The sequence below is a fragment of the Simochromis diagramma genome, unplaced genomic scaffold (assembly GCF_900408965.1).
Source record: "Simochromis diagramma unplaced genomic scaffold, fSimDia1.1 OVJJ01000106.1, whole genome shotgun sequence".
NCBI classification, from domain to species: Eukaryota; Metazoa; Chordata; class Actinopteri; order Cichliformes; family Cichlidae; genus Simochromis; species Simochromis diagramma.
The window spans coordinates 310,277-329,210 of record NW_024387121.1 but is presented as its reverse complement, the minus strand read 5'-3'; the positions used below and the strand labels follow the sequence as shown (position 1 = coordinate 329,210).

The window sequence follows — 18,934 nt, the reverse complement described above, 5'->3', positions numbered from 1 at the left end:
GTCATAGTTGCTACTTTTGTGCCTCACTTATTGTTTCTCCTTTTTATATTAGACATAGGAAAGGGTTATGGTGCTGCAGCAACTCCGAATGTAGTCATGGGAAAGAGAGAGTAAATTGTAACGGTCTTTTGCATATGATGGTTTGTTGAGCTTTATGTCCAGATTTTGCTCTTTTGTACCATCTGGTGGTGAACTATGGAGGGTACAGTTCTTTGCAGTTTGGGTCTCCACCCAGTGACCTTTTTGCTAGCGCACCTAGTAGCTGTGTCCCAAAACGTTGGCTGCATCCTTCGGAGGCCACATTTGAAGGCCGATTATGTCACAGCCAGGCGTTGAAGGCTGTCCCAATTCGTCGACTCCTTCAAATGCGGCTGACAAATGTGTCCTTCATTTCCCCAAATTTGAAGGATGGGTTGGGTGTGTCCTTCGTGGCCCACCATATCCCAGAATTCATAGCGCAGCCCAGCCAAATTTCTGTTGCCAACAATGGCGGCCGCTACTGAGTTTTAAAAGTAGTCTTATTAATCTTTCTGGGTCACAAAATAAACTTTTAGCATATGTTCAGGTGAGAAAGTAGCTGTGTAAATTACAAATATCTGCTTAGTTTATCAAGGCATCGCATATTTGCAAAAGTGTGCCGACGTTTTCGGAGACGTCTGTTTCTTTTCACAGCCTCGCACTTCTGGCCTTCTCGGTCTTCGAAGGACCTGGCCCACGTAGACCGCGAAGGCCGGGTGCTCCGAAGGATGCAGCCGACGTTTTGGGACACAGCTAGTGTCTGGACGCTGCAGCTCTCGGTTAGCTCCACATATGAATAAAGTAATGTTCAGAGTTAGATAAAGACAAGAAATAAGTGAGAAAAAAGATAGAAAAGAATATATTAAGGCCATAAAAGGCTAGTTACCCCCTCCTGGATGCCAACTCACGAGGTTTGTGTATTTGAAATGTTTGTTTCTGTGGTTAATGACTTTTGATTGATTGAAACAAAGCACAAGAATGCATTCTGATGTGATGTTTTTTTTAATTGTTTCGGACGTGAGCAGTTCTCACGGGTTGTCAAGACCAGAATAAACCCTGTTTAATAACTCTACATGGTGCTTACGTCAATCCTTGCGGTAGCTACATAAACCCTATTGCAATTCCAGGGTTTCGTATGTCAGAAAATAATAACAAAACCATCTGCTCCTTACCGGGAAATAATTTAAATACAACCTCAGATGAACAACAACACATGACATATAATTTATTTAAGAAAAACTAAGCCAGATGTAGAAGCAGTGTGTAAAAAGATATAAAGCCCATAATTTTATAATCTGTAGAACCATCTTGCAATAACTTGCAGTAATCTTTCTGTATGACTTTACTGGTCTCTGAAATCATTATGGAGGAATTTTGTCTCCTTTACAACATTGCTTTGGTTCATTAAGCTATGGAGGTTTTTATTATGCACAGCTCTCACAGGATCTCAGCTAGGTTGAGAGCTGGACTGACAGTGCCATTGCAACACCCTGATTTTTTCTTTGCTTTTTTAATAATTCAGTTGTAGATTTGCTGCTGTGTGGCATCATTTTCCCGTTGAATGACCCCATTTGGGCACCAGCTGTCAGACAATTGGATCCACTATTAACTCCAGAATACTTTGGTGTACAGAGGAGTTCATGGTTGATCCAAAGACTGCAACTTCTTTGCAAGAGCTCTTCCACTTTCAGTGGTCTGCACTTAAATTGTGAGCTTTAAAATGTGGAAAATTTTCTATGATGCTTGAAGGAGAATTTAAAATGTTGCACAATTTAAATTTAACTGTAAATGCATCGGAGAAAGCTTTGCAGATATCTCCTGTAGAATCAGCCACCTAAATGTGATCATGGCTCAAGAGTTGGCAGTTGTTTGTAATCGGAAGGTTGCCGGTTCGAGCCCCGGCTCTGACAGTCTCGGTCATTGTGTCCTAGGGCAAGACATTTCACCTGTTGCCTACTGGTGGTGGTCAGAGGGCCCGGTGGCACCAGTGTCCTGCAGCCTCGCCTCTGTCTGTGCGTCCCAGGGCAGCTGTGGCTACAAAGTAGCTTGCCATCACCTGTGTGTGAATGGGTGAATGACTGTATGTAGTGTAAAGCGCTTTGGGGTCCTTAGGGACTAAGTAAAGCGCTATACAAATACAGGCCATTTACCTAAATGGCAAATATCACAAGGAGGAAGTAGGGAGGTTTTAATGTTTATTTCATTTATGTAAAAATTGGCTTTAAGCATCAACATATCAATTTACCCAAACTGCACCTTGTAAGAAACCATGTTGGAGTCACAGTAAGCATGCAGCATCTGGTCCACAGGGCTGTAGTTTAGGCTTTGAATGTTGGTAGACATCTTGTTCATGAAGATGCCAATGTTGAACCTCTCCTGTCCCGTCACGGTGTTGAATGAGTAAAAGATCTCCTCGACCTCCCTGTTAATGTAACGTGTTGCATAGAGAACGCCACACGCTATGAAGGTGTTGGTCACTGACTGTTTGTAGACTGAAGTGCGCCAGGTCTTTCCAAGCACTGGTGTTTCACCCTCCTCTAGCTTGGAGAGAACCAAGTTGCCAAAGTCCTGAGTGGTGGTGTAGACCACCCAGACACCAGACTCATCTGTTGCCAGGTCCAGGTCAGTGTATGGGTAGCATTCCTCAAGATGGCAGAAGTTACCTTTTGAGTTGTACCTGGTTAACAGAGGATAGCAGTGAAAGTTTCTGTCATAGTTATTCAGCATTTCATCCAGTAATGAGGTCCAAGACAAACCTGGTGCCTTTTGGTAGTTGTAAGGTTGTGACACTTTTAGTGGTGAGATTGAATCGACAAACATAATCTTGGTTGTAACAGTTGTAGTACAAAGCCCCTCCATACAGAACATTATTTGGACCCTGGATGGTGTTGGTAGTTGGGTTTGAGGAGTGGATCTGGACGTTACCTGAAAAAGAAGAAGACGAACGATAAGGAAGAATAAATGTGAGAAAATAGTTTAACAATTTCTAGTATGTAAAAAAAATGTGTCATTAATAAAAAAGAACTGCAAAAAATTGTTCATAAGGACTTTCTAAACGTAGGTCTCAGAAGGAACCAAGGCAGAACTGACTATGCACGTGTGCAGGACCAGCACTCGTTGGTGAAAAAGAAAGATACTATCCTGCGCCAACAAGTAGTTGCTAGTCCACCAAATGCTTATCAGTCTCTCTCAGTCTTCATTTACAAATTAAAGTGCATATTAATCTTTGTAAAGATCTGAACAACTGTTGAGCTGAATGCCTCAAATAGTTAGGTATTGTGGATATGCCGAATAAAATTACTTTATATTCTCTATGCTTTCCTTCAAGTTTTACCACAAAATCTGGTAAACCTGCAGGGTGAATGATTTTACATAAAATCAACAAACCACTTCAAAGTGATTGCAATAAAACCCAAAATGCTTTGTTACATAAATTGTACCTCTGACAATTAACCACAAGAAGAGAGGAGTTCCTTACCTGGGACGCTCACTCCAATGATGAGAGAACTCAGACTGCTGTAAAAACGAACATAGTTGGAGTATCTGTTACTCGAAGTCATCATCACCAGCCAGTACCAGCTCTCTTTGCCTTCCTCTGGTCTGGGATCACGGCCCCAGGCTCCGTAAGCGTGCGAGCCAGGATATTCTCCTGCTGTGTAGACCCTTGGTCCAGTGACATTCAGAAGCCGGCTGCGTTGACAGGTACCTGAGGGGAGAAGTGTGCAACAGTTGTTCTTTCTGCTGCTACTTTTATGGATGCAGTGCATAGTACAACCAGCTGTCAGACAAATGGCCTCCTACTTGTCTCTAGAATACTTTGTATACCGAGGCAACCCGATATCACAACAAAGCGTGGAGTAGACACGCCGGTTCATTTCATGCTTTGCCTCTCCAAAATGTGAAATGTACACGCATGCAGAAGTTGCAGTAAGCTGCAGTAACAGTAGAGGGAGATATTTATTTTCAAGCCAACATCAAGATAATCACTGGAAAAGGTTTAAACAGACATTATTAACACATTTACATTTATAATAGATTCTGACAAGTAAGGATCCTGGAAAGTACTTAATACGTTTTTGGTAAATAAGGCAAATGTTGACCAAATGCCAATAATACTTCACATTATACAATAATGGCCTTCAAATAGTTTGGTAATGCCTTCATAACTCGTCTTTGTTTGGTGGTTTTTAGTTTCATTGTATTGAGCTCAGTTTAGTTCATGTTTGGTCTTCTGTAAAACGGTTTATTAACCCCTTCAGGGCCTCAGTAGCAGCCATCCAACCCCCAACCCCACCTGGTTGTTAGACTCACCCTGTGGGGGCTCGGTGGGTGTGACAGTAGTGTTCATTTTTTTGTTGCACTTGAATAGATCTGCCTTCAGAGCAGAGTTGACTTGTTGTCCCTTTATCACCTGCATGGTGTCGAACTTCTCCAGTTCTTGCATCTCTGCTTTCAGGTTATCCAGCTTGGAGACAGCAGATGTTAAAAGATCAAACGAAATAGAAAAATGAATACAACACACTTATCAATATCAAATACTTTTCAAAATGCTCTTTTGACCTAATTTCAAGACTTTTTGTTTCCATAACATAACATAACATAACCTAACATAACTGTGATGATGATTTTACAAGACAGTGTAAAAACAATACTAAATATACTCTTTAGAGTGATGTCAGTGTTTTGCAGCATGTGGTTGTGAATCTACCTGTTCAGTGGCGTTAGCAGTGAGGATCTGGTGTTGCTGGGTGGTGCTGTTGAGCTTGTCAATCAGCTGCATGATCTCAGTCATTTCATTCTCTATAACATACAAGCTGAGAACTCCATACAGCTCTCCATCATCCTCCTTCTCAAGGATCAGCACGTCTTTGTTCAGCTGGGAAAGACGACGCTCCAACCCCAGCAGCAGACTCTCCAGCTCCACGGTCTGCAGAGGCAGCAGTGATTAACCAGGAATGGAGACACACAGCATGAGAGATTTAAAAGATTAGTTACCTTTCGTGGGGTGATGTTGCTGTTGCAGTCTGATACGTTGGTTTCAACTATCCTGAGTTTTTCATGAGGGAATGCCTTCTCTGAGTTATTCAGCTCGCATGCACACTTTTCTCGTGGAGGAGCCTGAAATTTAAATGTATTTTCAAGTGAAATAAGCAGAACATCAGCATTTAGTGGTATTTGGTATTTGTCACTTCATTCAAAATGGATATTTTATCATTTAAAGGAAGTCTTCAGTATTTCTTACCTGATGGGTGAATGTGAGCAGAGCCCACAGTGAAATGATCACGTACAGCTTCATGGTGAATCACAGAGAGCAGAGCTGAACAAAACCATCTGTAAACTGCTGCAGCAGCTTGTGAACATTCCCGCTAACCTCCGTATGTGAGGAAATGGATGTGGGTGTGTTTGTATTTCATGCATCATGCATCTCAGTGACATTTGTCACTGTTTTTCGTGACATTTTTTGTTAATTAGAAAAACTTTTTGAAGTTGTTTTCCCCTTTTCACTGCTGTTCAGCACAGGACATTTAATCATCTACGAATTTAATCAATATGGATTCTCAGAGCCAATGGCAGTAATGACTTACGAAACACAACACTGCATTCTTCAAGATATGATTTTTCTGTGTTTACTGACATGCACATATTTTAGCAAACCCACTGCATCAACAAGTTTCTTTGCAGATTTAAAACTGTCAGTGCAATCTGAGTCTTTGCAACAGTTTGCTCAAATGCACTCTTAAACACTATTAGAACACACAACAAAAAACATAATACAAAATAAACTTTATACAATATATTTACTTACTATAACTTTACTGTATTTGCTACATACAGTAAAGTTTATGCTGGGAACATTTTTTGTTTTATAATGTGTATGAGTCACAGCTAAACCTGCAGTGACTGGAAAATGAGACAAGTCATAAAATAGCGAGAGACTGTCCAATTGCACCATTTGAATTTTATATTTCGTTCTGGTCTTTGTTATTCATGCAGTGTGTTAGCCACTACCTCATTTTGGTGCACGCTAAGCTCTTTTAACCGTATCACATGAGTAGTCTGTGCTAAAATAATGCATAATTTATTTATGCCTCAGACTATACCAGACTTAGATCAGCAATACATATTTGTCCAAGAAATTCAAGAAATGTAAATTATTTTATTATTTTTATCTATTTAATTTTCCCAACACATAACTTTTGTCACTCCCCTAAGCGTCTCATACAGGGAGTGCAGAATTATTAGGCAAATGAGTATTTTGTCCACATCATCCTCTTCATGCATGTTGTCTTACTCCAAGCTGTATAGGCTCGAAAGCCTACTACCAATTAAGCATATTAGGTGATGTGCATCTCTGTAATGAGAAGGGGTGTGGTCTAATGACATCAACACCCTATATCAGGTGTGCATAATTATTAGGCAACTTCCTTTCCTTTGGCAAAATGGGTCAAAAGAAGGACTTGACAGGCTCAGAAAAGTCAAAAATAGTGAGATATCTTGCAGAGGGATGCAGCAGTCTCAAAATTGCAAAGCTTCTGAAGCGTGATCATCGAACAATCAAGCGTTTCATTCAAAATAGTCAACAGGGTCGCAAGAAGCATGTGGAAAAACCAAGGCGCAAAATAACTGCCCATGAACTGAGAAAAGTCAAGCGTGCAGCTGCCAAGATGCCACTTGCCACCAGTTTGGCCATATTTCAGAGCTGCAACATCACTGGAGTGCCCAAAAGCACAAGGTGTGCAATACTCAGAGACATGGCCAAGGTAAGAAAGGCTGAAAGACGACCACCACTGACAAGACACACAAGCTGAAACGTCAAGACTGGGCCAAGAAATATCTCAAGACTGGTCTTTCTAAGGGTTTATGGACTGATGAAATGAGAGTGAGTCTTGATGGGCCAGATGGATGGGCCCGTGGCTGGATTGGTAAAGGGCAGAGAGCTCCAGTCCGACTCAGACGCCAGCAAGGTGGAGGTGGAGTACTGGTTTGGGCTGGTATCATCAAAGATGAGCTTGTGGGGCCTTTTCGGGTTGAGGATGGAGTCAAGCTCAACTCCCAGTCCTACTGCCAGTTTCTGAAGACACCTTCTTCAAGCAGTGGTACAGGAAGAAGTCTGCATCCTTCAAGAAAAACATGATTTTCATGCAGGACAATGCTCCATCACACGCGTCCAAGTACTCCACAGCGTGGCTGGCAAGAAAGGGTATAAAAGAAGAAAAACTAATGACATGGCCATCCTTGTTCACCTGATCTGAACCCCATTGAGAACCTGTGGTCCATCATCAAATGTGAGATTTACAAGGAGGGAAAACAGTACACCTCTCTGAACAGTGTCTGGGAGGCTGTGGTTGCTGCTGCACGCAATGTTGATGGTGAACAGATCAAAACACTGACAGAATCCATGGATGGCAGGCTTTTGAGTGTCCTTGCAAAGAAAGGTGGCTATATTGGTCGCTGATTTGTTTTTGTTTTGTTTTTGAATGTCAGAAATGTATATGTGTGAATGTGGAGATGTTATATTGGTTTCACTGGTAAACATAAATAATTGAAATGGGTATATATTTGTTTTTTGTTAAGTTGCCTAATAATTATGCACAGTAATAGTCACCTGCACACACAGATATCCCCCTAAAATAGCTAAAACTAAAAACAAACTAAAAACTACTTCCAAAAACATTCAGCTTTGATATTAATGAGTTTTTTGGGTTCATTGAGAACATGGTTGTTGTTCACTAATAAAATTATTCCTCAAAAATACAACTTGCCTAATAATTCTGCACTCCCTGTAGTAACGTAAAAGGTACCCTTTTGTCCTTATGAAACGCTCTGAACAGAAAGCCACTTAAGACACAGTGGTAAGACACACTTGAAGCACAGGCTCCAGCCATCCATTCCAGCCCTAACCCTAACCTTAACCATACACATAGTGTTTTCCAAAGTGATTCAGGATCTGAAAGTGAACAGATTTGAGCTTCATGTCACACGTAAAACACATTTATAGATTCAACCTGCTCTCATGCCGACGACTATGACAAATTGTGGTATGTTACGTGTTGAGATGAGAACATGTTGAATAATATTACGAACTGCAGGCAGGTCAGTTTAACACCAGGACTTTTTCACAATATGCTGTAGACAATTTATGATGTAACATGTGTGATTTGGACCTTCCCTAAAAAATGTATCAAAGGAAGCTGTCATGAATTTACTAAAGAAATTAAAAATGTGTTCATACCACAGTTTTGTTCTGTGGAATATGATACAGACAGCTCTCAGGTGCTAGACACAGCTCCCGACTTCTCTGACAAAAACTAGAGACCACAAAGACAACAGGTGGAAAACCACAATGAAATGAATCAAACAAGAGTGGACAAAGAACATGAATCCAGATTCCAAGATGGGTATTTCACGGCCATTTGAAATTGTCCCTCATACAAGACTGAGGTCTCCAACTGGAAGCAGTCCATCTATTTTTTGCCACCATATTAAAGACATCAGATAAACAGAAGGTTAAGCAAACATAGCAACAGTAATGTTAGGCAGTGGATGTCAAGAACCAAGTACAGTCTATCTGACAACACAAAGATAATTGTCTGTTTTGATACAGACATCTCTTAAACCTTTATTTATTGAATAATCACCAGAGATAAAGTTTTGTGTACAGGTAGCAGTCTAAACCTGTTGTAATAACACTCTGTTAACACTATTACAGTCTGCTAGTCAATAAGCATTCATAGCTCAGTGCTGTGGCTGGATGATGCAATAAGACCCTGCATAAATGCAGACGGTGACTAATATGTACCCTTGGTTTTTTTAGGCTTCATAGAGACTTACGTGCAGAATTTTTGTTGTGGATCCTGTAACAGTGAAGTTTTAGGAACAGAAAGTGCCCACTTTGCACTCAGACTGCAATAATAATTTTTTATTTTTATATTGTGGTTTGTGTTATGCATACAATGTCTTACCAATGGTTGAATTTATTGTGTTCTAAGCCCTTTAACTGCTTTACATACACCAAGTCTCCGGTAATACCTTTAGCACAGAGTTTGATTATGTTTTAAAGTATTGCAAACACATTTTTAGAAATTAAAAGGTTTCTTTTAGATTTTCAAATGAAGTCTGAGTTGGTCACTGATATATTTTAGTGGAATATAAGCACTAAAAGAAAAGAATGGGCTTAAACTTAGTTATGCTTAGACTTAATAATCAATATGCTTTGTTCATATTTTCATTTTGAATTGGAAATGTTAAATTTGATTAATTTGCTGTGCAGATGTGCATTAGAAGATTTAATTTGTGTTCTGGTTCAAAAGTAGTTCACTTAGGTCTTGGCAATTAGAGGACAACACAAATGGTCATTTAAACTAACATCTACTGCACAGCTCATAACATGTTTTCCAAAGAAGTGCTCTTTTCTTAGGCCTTGGGGCCATTGTTGTGGTCAGCGCCAAAGATGATTTAGACTTTAGAGGGTAAAGGATCAGTTATTCATTTTGTAACAGCTGTAACAAAATAAGTAGTTTAAAGCAGGGGTCTCGGACTCCAGAACTCAGATTTTAGATGTGTCCTTGATCCAACAAAGCTGATTTAAATGGCTAAATTACCTCCTCAGCATGTCTTGAAGTTCTCCAGAGGCCTGGTAATGAACTATTTCAGGTGTGTTGACCCACGGTGAGATCTACAACCTGCAGGACACCGGCCCTCAAGGCCTGGGGTTACGAGACCCCTGGTTTAAATCAAATACAGCTTAGATAAATTTGGCAATATTGCATTTCAGCAAATGGTTTAATGTAATTCATTAGAATGTTAGGGGGCAAAAACACAAAAGTATTTGTCACCTCAAACACAAAAATATTGACTCTCATTAGAATTTTTTTTTAACTTTTATATAAAGTCAGTTAAAGATGTCATTAAAAAAAATCTCTTAAGTCAGTAAAAGACAAAAACAAAAAAATTAGCAAACTAACTAATAAAATTAGCAAATTATTAAACACTGACCATTACTATGAAAATTAACCTTAAAAGTTACCCCATATATGAAGGTTTTTCAGCCCTTTTTTTTGACCTTCATAAATATTTATTTTACTGGAGCAGTTATTTGAATCAAGTCTTTTATGAATTTACTCAAAAATCACTTTATAGTAAACCATGTTGGAGTCAGAGTAGACATGTAGTGTCTGGTCCACAGGGCTGTAGTTCAGGGCTTGAATGTTGGGAGAAATCTTGCTGATGAAGATGCCTAGGTTGAACCGCTCCTTCCCTGTCACGGTATTGAATGAGTAAAAGATCTCCTCGAGCTCTTGGTTGACGTAACGTGTGGCGTAGAGAACACTGCACGCCATGAAGGTGTTGGTCACCGCCTGCTTGTACACTGACGTTTGCCAGGTCTTTTCAAGTGCAGGTGGTTCACCCTCCTCCACCTTGGACAGGATCATGTTGCCAAAGTCCAGGGAGGTGGTGAAGACCACCCAGACACCAGATTCATCTGTTGCAAGATCCAGATCAGTGTATGGGTAACACTCCTCAAGGTGGCAGAAGTTAGCCTTTGAGTTATATCTGGTTAACAGAGGACAACAGTGAATGTTTTACACTTAAAAAGCAATTCTTATTCATAAATGAATGTTTCCATCATAGTTATGTTTCATATTCTTGCAGTAATGAGCTCAAAAAAAGTTGTGGAAAAAAACCTAGTGCCTTGGTGTAGTTCTAAGGTAGTAACGTGTTTGGTGGTGAGGTTGAAACGACAAACAGCATCTCGGTTGTAACAGTTGTAATACAAAGCCCCTCCATACAGAACATTATTTGGACCCTGGATGGTGTTGGTAGTTGGGTTAGAGGTGTGGATATAGACATTTCCTGGCAGAAAAAGAAGTGAAAGGAGAAGAAGCAGTGTGATGGGGAAACTCAAATTTAAGTATCAGTGGTTGTGTTTTTAGAGAACGAATAAGCAGTTTAGATCTACACAGTATGACACATTAAAATATGCACAGTTAGTAAAGCATCAATACATAACATTGTTTAATAGAACTTTATCAGGTAATGACTTAAATCATTCTCTTATGAGAACTATTTACTAGAGTATCTCCTAGGAAGTCTTCCAGTGCAGGTGAAGTTATTTCTTTCTTGCAAACATTTATTTCAAAGAATATTCACAGTTTATTTAAACGTAATATTTGCTAGAAACTGCACCCAATGCTACTTTAGTCAGTTTTTTGTTGTTGTTGTTGTTGTTGTTAAATTACAGTGCATGTTAACTTTCTAATGATCTGTATCACCGGACTTCAACATTTGTGAAGCTCTGCAGTCACTGTCATTCTCATTTATTTTCAGTAACACAAGTTAAAGGAAAACAGGTCTTCATTGTCTTTAAAAAATCTCAAAGGAATTCGATCCTGTCATCGGCCACTTCAAAGGGACGACTGGCACGTTTGACACTACACAGCAGTTCCTTACCTGGGGCGCTCACCCCCCTAATGAGAGAGTTCAGGCTGGAGTAAAAACGAATGTAGTTGGAGTATCTGTTGTTGGAAGTCATCATCACCAACCAATACCAGTTCTCTTTCCCTTTCTCTGGTTTGGGATCACAGCCCCAGGCTCCATAAGAATACAAGCCGGGATACTCTCCTTCTGTGTAGAACACTGGCCCGGTAACACTAACAAGCCGGCTGCGAGGACAAGTACCTGAAGGAAAATTAAAGTGTGTATTAACTGTGAGCCATACTAGTCCTATAGAGGTTTCAACCTCTTAACAATCGCAAGTGAGGCATAACTCACCCTGTGGAAGCTGTGGAAGCTGGGTGAGTGCCTTCACTTCCTTTTTGCAACTGTCCAGGTCTGTCCTTAGAACCTGGATGGTTTGTCGTCCCTTTATCACCTGCATGGTGTCGAACTTCTCCAGCGCTTTCATTTCTGTTTTCATGATCTCCAGCTGAGAGAAAGAAGACATTCAAATGTGGAGCCAAACAGAGAAAAATGTATTTCTTAACATGGCTTGATACTCCACAAATCAACAAAAGGGCACTCAAAACAATGAATATACAGAATATGTTTAACAGAATTAAATGTCACTGTTCTGTTAACACCATCTATAATATAGAATAGTGAAAACACAATAGTAGATGTACACTTCAGGGTGATGTCAGCGTTTTGCAGCATGTGGTTGTGAATGTACCTGGCGAGTGGCACTAGCAGTGAGGATCTGGTGTTCCTGGGTGGTGCTGTTGAGCTTGTCAATCAGCTGCTTGATCTCATTCATTTCATTCTCTATAAGATACAGGCTGAGAACGCCATACAGCCCTCTGTCATCCTCCTTTTCCAGGATCAGCACATCTTTGCTCAGCTGGGTAAGACGTTGCTCCAACCCCTGCAGTAGACTCTTCAGCTCCACAGACTGCAGAGACAGCAGTGGTTAAACAAACAAACAGTATGACACTATGAGTCGCAGGGTAACTTACCTTCTGTGGGATGATGTTGCTTTTGCAGTCTGATGTACTGCTTTCAACTTTTCTGAGTTTTTCATGTGGGAATATTCTCTCTGAGTTATTCAGCTCACATGTACACTCTGTTTGCTCCTGAAAATGTAAGGGTGGTGTATTATGAATTGTACTAAAGTTTTAAAAAGATTTCTATGTGACCTGAGGCTTCAGTGTTTCTTACCTGCTTGGTGACGGTGAGCAGAGCACACAGTGGAATGATCACATACAGCCTCATGTTGGACCAGAGAGAAAATTTTGTGTCTGACTGAAGCAGCAACATCAAACTTGTGAGGAATCGTGCGAACGTCTAGAGAAGAAATAAAAAATGTTGACAATCACAGACACAGAACGAAAGCGAGAGAAAGCACGACACAAAGAGAGAAAGAGAACAACTTAAACAAGAAACAATAGCCACAAAGAGGAAAAAAGAAAAACACACTGTTACTACAGATACTGCAACACAGTGGAATAAAAGCAACAATAAAAAAAATGCAGAAAACTATTACACCTTAACTGAATAAGCACATTCCTGTGCATCTGATAATACAACTTGGAATACGTGGAATATACAAAGATAATCCAAACAACTGATTCATGCACCTTTTTTTGAGGATTTTAAGGACATTTCATATGCAGCATCTCTCAATGGAAAATGTAGTAACAGGTTTCAGGAACAGGAAGTGAAAATTCTACATGAGTGCAAAAAATACCACAGAAAGAAAAATCATGTCATGTCCAATTATACCATTCACAATTAATTTTTAACTCTAGAGGTTGCTATCCATGCTATGTTTTAGTCACCACCACGTGGTTTTTGTGCCTGTTAAGTTGTGATGGCATCAGCCACACAGGGGTAAATTAGTCCATTTTTCACTTTATTAGTTTGCTTTGCAGTTTTCTTCATTAATCATTTGGTTAAACCTAACACTGGTATTATGAGGCGCGCACATAGTAACATTGTGTGGTTTTCCTAAAATGTTTTGTTATATTAATTATGTTTCTCTTTCTTTGAGTTACCTGGGTTTGGGCGGTGGCTGTTTCCTGTCTGGGCAAAAGGTGTGGCTGAGGACTCTGGGGACAAAATGCCTGCTCAGCAGGACCAACCATGGGCTTACCAGGAGCAGGGGTGTTTTAGGTTTAGTTAGGTTATTCTGTGCTTAGTTAATATTAGTGTGTGTTTTTGTTTTCCCCCTAATTGTGTTCAAATCATTATAAAAGCTACCCTCATGTGTCTTTGTAATTAGGTCAGTTTGTGAGTTAAGTTGTGTCTCACTTTGTTGTTTAAGTTTTTGGAAATTACTTTTTGTAGAGTTATATTTAGTTGACCTGTTTTATGGGCCTGCTAAGTATGGTTTTGAATTTTGTTAATTTTGGACTTTTTGAGGGTTAAAATAAAGAAAACCCTTTTTCGAAGATATTTTTTGCCTGTGTCCTCTTTGCTTTGGCTGCTTGGTCCCTCACATAAGTGTTCAAATTTTGCAGTTGTTATCGTTACTCGTGCTACACAACTGGAATTGGTGATATCCTGTACACTTGCTCAGTTCAGTTTAATTTAACTGATTTGAATTGTAATGTATTTTTATTGGTTGATTAACTCACCACCCAATAACATTTAGGATGTGAGGAAAACAATTTGTATAGTTTTGAAAAAATGTATCATGTTTTTCCTTTTTTATATATGAAATATCGATAAACATATCTGGTAAACGTTTGAGGTCTCCATTCTCATATGTTGTCTTTTATAATTATTGACAAAAACCAGCAAACAGAAATGAGTCAACTGGAGAAAGACTGAAAGATTTTAAAGCAACACATTCTCTTCCCAAAACGTAACATACCGACGCTATCGCCGTGTCTCAATTCCTAGGCTGCATCCTGCTGCATTTGTAGACCGATTAAGTCACAGCCAGGGGACAAAGGCTGTCCCAATTCGAAGGATACTACAAATGCAGCCGACAGATGTGTCCCTCATTTCGGGTGTATCCTTCGTGGCCCAACCTATCCCAGAACTCATAGCGCGGCCCAGCCAATTCCAGTTTCCAACAATCGTGGCAGCTACTTAGTTTTAATATTACTCTTATTACTACTTTCTGTGTGACAAAATAAACCTTTAAGATCTTTTCAGACAAGAATGTAGCAGTGTACTGAAAATATAGTAAAACACAATTTACTTGTTTTTTAAATATATATTTTTTGTACATATGCATATTTCGATTGTAAAAATACATTCAGAAATGTATCATAATTTCCCAAATATTTGTCTGTTATGTGAGAGAATGATCTGTTAAATTCAAATGTAATACTATGGAAAAATATATAAAATGATCAAAAATGAATGAGAATAATCAATAATTAAAGGAGTAATTTCAATAATTCAGAGGTAACAAGTGAAAATATAATTAATAGGAATAAAAACTAAAAAAAACATATAAAACATTGCACGGCCACGCTGTGCTAATTATATATTTTAAAAAATAAATGTAGAGTAGTGATGGTAAATTTGGTTCTATTTACTGAATCGAGTTTTAATGAGTCACTCACCAAAGTGAATCGGATTTTGTGAGTCATTTGATTCACTGAGTCAGTCGACCAGAGAGTGCAAAAAATGTGAAGATGAATGATTCTAAAAGAAAACAACTATTTTATAGAGCAAAAAAGAGCAAAAACATTTCTAAAATTAAGCAATTTCCTATCAAAATTGCTTAATAAACATTTATTTATTTTTATTTTATTTTAATATATTTTTATTTTTTATTTTATTAGTATTTTCCTCAAATGTGTTAAATATATATTTTCTCATCTAAATGTCCACTGAGCTGTGAGCCAGGGGGCGGTAATGTGCCTTAACATTGGTTGCCAACCAAGAGGAAGAAGAAGCTGTGAGCCAGGAGGGAGGGGGTGAGTGAGTCCTGAGTGATTCGCTTACGATTCAGCACAGGAGGGAGGGGGTTAGTGAGTGAGTGATTCGTTCGCTCTATGATTCAGCACAGGAGGGAGGGGGTGAGCGAGTCCTGAGTGATTCGCTCACGCTTACAATTCAGCACAGGAGGGAGGGGGTTAGTGAGTGAGTGAGTGATTCGTTCGCTCTATGATTCAGAACAGGAGGGAGGGGGTTAGTGAGTGAGTGAGTGATTCGTTCGCTCTATGATTCAGCACAGGAGGGAGGGGGTGAGTAGCTCAAATGTGCTGTTAGTATGTTAGCAAAGCGATGCTACTGTGAACCGAGGAGCTATTTTCTTGATGTGAGCTTCTACTCAGGGTTTTTTCTTCCAGTTCAGAGCAGAAATTTTTTTGTTATGATACTGGATGTTGTGTTTTTCTCCACAATTTTAATTATAACCTAGATACATTGCTGCTAACAGCAACAGGGATGAGTCAGTGAGTCAGTTGGGCTTGTGAATCATGATTCATGAGTCAGTAAAGTGATTCTCGAGTATTGAACGATTCGTTCATGATTCGCGTATCACTAATGTAGAGGTAGGAATTGCAATTAATATGAATCTCAAAGTATTCACAACATTCCTGAACAGAAATAGGCCACTGCACCTGGGGTGAGGGTGTGGCCATGAAAACAATGTGACATGCCATTGGATGTTGGGACACATAATAACATGACACTAAGCATCTGGCCAATGAATGTGAACTAACAACCACAAGGTCGCGGGTATGGGTGTGCTGTAGGAAAATCCTAATATAAAAGTATTTTACTGTGCATTTTACAGTTTTGTTCTGTTCTTCTAGAATATCATTAAAGTTACGTAAATATCCAAGATGGCGCCGGTGAGGTCGGCTGCCGTCACGACTGCTCCGACCACATTTTCTTTGTCTTTGTTTTTTAAGTTAGTTTTCAGCGTTTCTAAATCGGCAAAATCATCACCATTGGGTACATTAGGTATGACAGTGACACTCTTGTTTCTATTGGTATACAGTGTACTCACAATTCGAAGTTTTTAACTCCGGATCCGAGCTGGCCGAGTGAGATCTTGAGGGAGAACAAAGGGAAGCAGCGGCGGCCTAGAGGGAAGCGAGCCGGCGTCAGGAACAGGCTGAGAGCTCGTGCACACCGCACACCTCTGCCTAGCATCCTGCTCACCAACGTCCAGTCACTGGAGAACAAGCTTGATGACCTCAGGGCCAGGATAAAGTTCCAGAGAGACATTCGGGACTGCAATCTCCTCTGCTTCACCGAGACATGGCTGAACCCAGCGGTGCCGGACCACGCCATCCAGCCGGCCGAGTTCTTCTCGGTTCACCGCATGGACAGGACACGGGACTCGGGGAAGTCAAGGGGAGGCGGCGTGTGTTTAATGGTGAACAACAACTGGTGCAACAGTGCGAACGTTGTTCCTCTCACACGCTCCTGCACACCAAATCTGGAACTACTGTCCATCATGTGTCGTCCTTTTTATCTACCTCGGGAATTTACATCGGTCATTGTAAGTGCCATTTATATTCCACCACAAGCGGACACGGTCACCGCCTTATGCGAGCTGCATGAGGCACTCACACAGCACCAGACACAACACCGGGACGCTGCGCTTATTGTGACGGGGGACTTTAATAGTGCCAACCTCAAACGCGCAGCGCCGAACTTTTATCAACACATCACCTGCCCCACCAGAGGTGAAAGGACACTGGACCACTGCTACACTACGGTCAAGGACGGCTACAAGGCACAATCCCGCCCTCCGTTTGGCAAATCCGATCACGCCGCCATCTTCCTCATGCCAAAATACAAACAAAGGCTGAAACAGGAAGTTCCGGTTCAGAGGAAGATCGCGCGCTGGACTGATCAATCGGTGGCTGCGTTAAAGGACGCACTCGATGACGCAGACTGGGGCATGTTCAGAAACAGCTCCGATGATGATGTCAACGTGTTTACGGAAGCAGTTGTGGGATTCATCGGGAAACTAGCGGATGATACCGTGGAGACAAAGACTATCACAACGTTTTCCAACCAGAAGCCGTGGGTGGATAAAACCATCCGCGACGCTCTGAGATCCCGCACCGCTGCCTACAACACGGGACTCACGACGGGGGACATGGACCCGTACAAAGCCGCGTCATATAACGTGCGGAGGGCGGTGAAAGAGGCGAAGCAGCGCTACGGGAGGAAACTAGAGTCACAACTCCAACAGAGTGACTCTAGGAGCCTATGGCGGGGACTAAGGACAATAACGGACTATAAAGCACCAACAACCGGTATGACGAACGCGGCCGTGACTCTGGCAGACGAGCTGAACACTTTCTATGCTCGCTTCGAGGCTGCAGCTAAGGACTCCAACAATGCTAGTGCTAGCGGCGCTAACGGCTGCAGACAGGAAGATACTGCCAGCACCGGAAACGTGCTTGTCATCTCCGAGCATGAAGTAAGGAGAGCCTTCAAGAGAGTGAACACCAGGAAAGCAGCAGGCCCAGACGGCATCCCAGGTCGTATCCTCAGAGACTGCGCATACCAGCTAGCTCCTGTGTTCACTGAGATATTCAACATCTCTTTATCTCAGTCGGTGATCCCCACATGCTTCAAAGAGTCCATCATTGTTCCTGTCCCGAAGAAACCCCACCCTGCTTCTCTCAATGACTATCGCCCTGTAGCCCTCACCTCAGTAGTGATGAAGTGTTTTGAACGCCTGGTCAGAGACTTCATCATTTCTTCACTACCAGACACACTGGACCCACTACAGTTTGCTTACCGTCCAAATCGTTCCACAGACGATGCCATCTCTCATCTCCTCCACACATCACTCACTCACTTGGACACTAGAAGGGGGAATTATGTTAAAATGCTCTTCATAGACTATAGCTCTGCATTTAATACCATAATTCCCTCCACACTCACCACCAAGCTGGAGCATCTGGGACTCAGCTCATCTATGTGTCAGTGGATCTCCAACTTCCTAACTGGCAGACCACAGGCAGTAAGGATGGGTGGACATGTCTCAGCCTCCACCACTCTCAGCACTGGAGCTCCCCAGGGGTGTGTTCTGAGCCCCCTGCTGTACTCTCTGTACACATATGACTGTGTGGCCACTACCAGCTCCACCACCATCATCAAGTTTGCTGACGACACCGTCGTGGTGGGCCTGATCTCTGATAACAACAAGACGGCCTACCTGAAGGAGATTAGGAATCTGGAGAACTGGTGCCAGAGGAACAACCTCCTTCTAAACGTCAGTAAGACAAAGGAGCTGATAGTGGACTTCAGCACTAAGCAGGAGAGGAACTACCAGACCCCTGTCATCAACGAGTGCCCAGTGGAGAGAGTGGACAGCTTCAAATACCTCGGAGTTCACATCACGCAGGACCTGTCATGGTCCTGTCACATCAACACCGTGGTGAAAAAGGCCCGTCAGCGTCTCTACCACCTCAGACGCTTGAGAGACTTCCAACTGCCCTCCAAGGTGTTCAGGAACTTTTACTCGTGCACCATAGAGAGGCATCCT

The 18,934-nt window shown here is 41.3% G+C and overlaps 2 protein-coding genes across 3 annotated transcripts in view; both read right to left on the bottom strand.

Moving 5' to 3' along the window:
- Window positions 1–2,199: 2,199 nt before the first annotated feature.
- The window catches only part of LOC120743359 (olfactomedin-4-like), a 57,013-nt gene continuing 40,278 nt past the window's right edge, over window positions 2,200–18,934 (bottom strand). The window contains exons 1-7 of one of the 2 annotated variants that reach the window (XM_040046986.1): window positions 5,261–5,397; window positions 5,014–5,136; window positions 4,727–4,945; window positions 4,330–4,483; window positions 3,497–3,724; window positions 2,775–2,943; window positions 2,200–2,695 (exon numbers count right to left, since the gene is read on the bottom strand). In XM_040046986.1, coding sequence (XP_039902920.1) covers window positions 2,260–2,695; window positions 2,775–2,943; window positions 3,497–3,724; window positions 4,330–4,483; window positions 4,727–4,945; window positions 5,014–5,136; window positions 5,261–5,314 — 1,383 coding nt within the window. In that variant the 5' untranslated portion in view covers window positions 5,315–5,397 and the 3' untranslated portion in view covers window positions 2,200–2,259. Of the gene's footprint in view, window positions 2,696–2,774; window positions 2,944–3,496; window positions 3,725–4,329; window positions 4,484–4,726; window positions 4,946–5,013; window positions 5,137–5,260; window positions 5,398–18,934 lie in introns of those variants that run through there. The other variant, XM_040046987.1, reaches the window with a different exon arrangement.
- LOC120743356 (olfactomedin-4-like) lies at window positions 10,078–13,899 on the bottom strand. Its single transcript, XM_040046983.1, has 8 exons — window positions 13,509–13,899; window positions 12,673–12,798; window positions 12,471–12,587; window positions 12,188–12,406; window positions 11,791–11,944; window positions 11,470–11,697; window positions 10,704–10,872; window positions 10,078–10,572 (listed from the first exon to the last, which is right to left on the bottom strand). The coding sequence occupies exons 1-8, from the start codon at window positions 13,596–13,598 to the stop codon at window positions 10,137–10,139; spliced, it is 1,539 nt and encodes a 512-aa protein (XP_039902917.1). The 5' UTR covers window positions 13,599–13,899; the 3' UTR covers window positions 10,078–10,136.

Coding starts and splice junctions, on each gene's coding strand:
- LOC120743356 (XM_040046983.1), bottom strand. CDS start 13,598: ATGGTTGGTCCTGCTGAGCAGGCATTTTGTCCCCAGAGTCCTCAGCCA. Junction 12,407..12,470: donor GCAACATCATCCCACAGAAG/GTAAGTTACCCT, acceptor CTGTCTCTGCAG/TCTGTGGAGCTGAAGAGTCT. Junction 11,945..12,187: donor CTGCTAGTGCCACTCGCCAG/GTACATTCACAA, acceptor TCTTTCTCTCAG/CTGGAGATCATGAAAACAGA.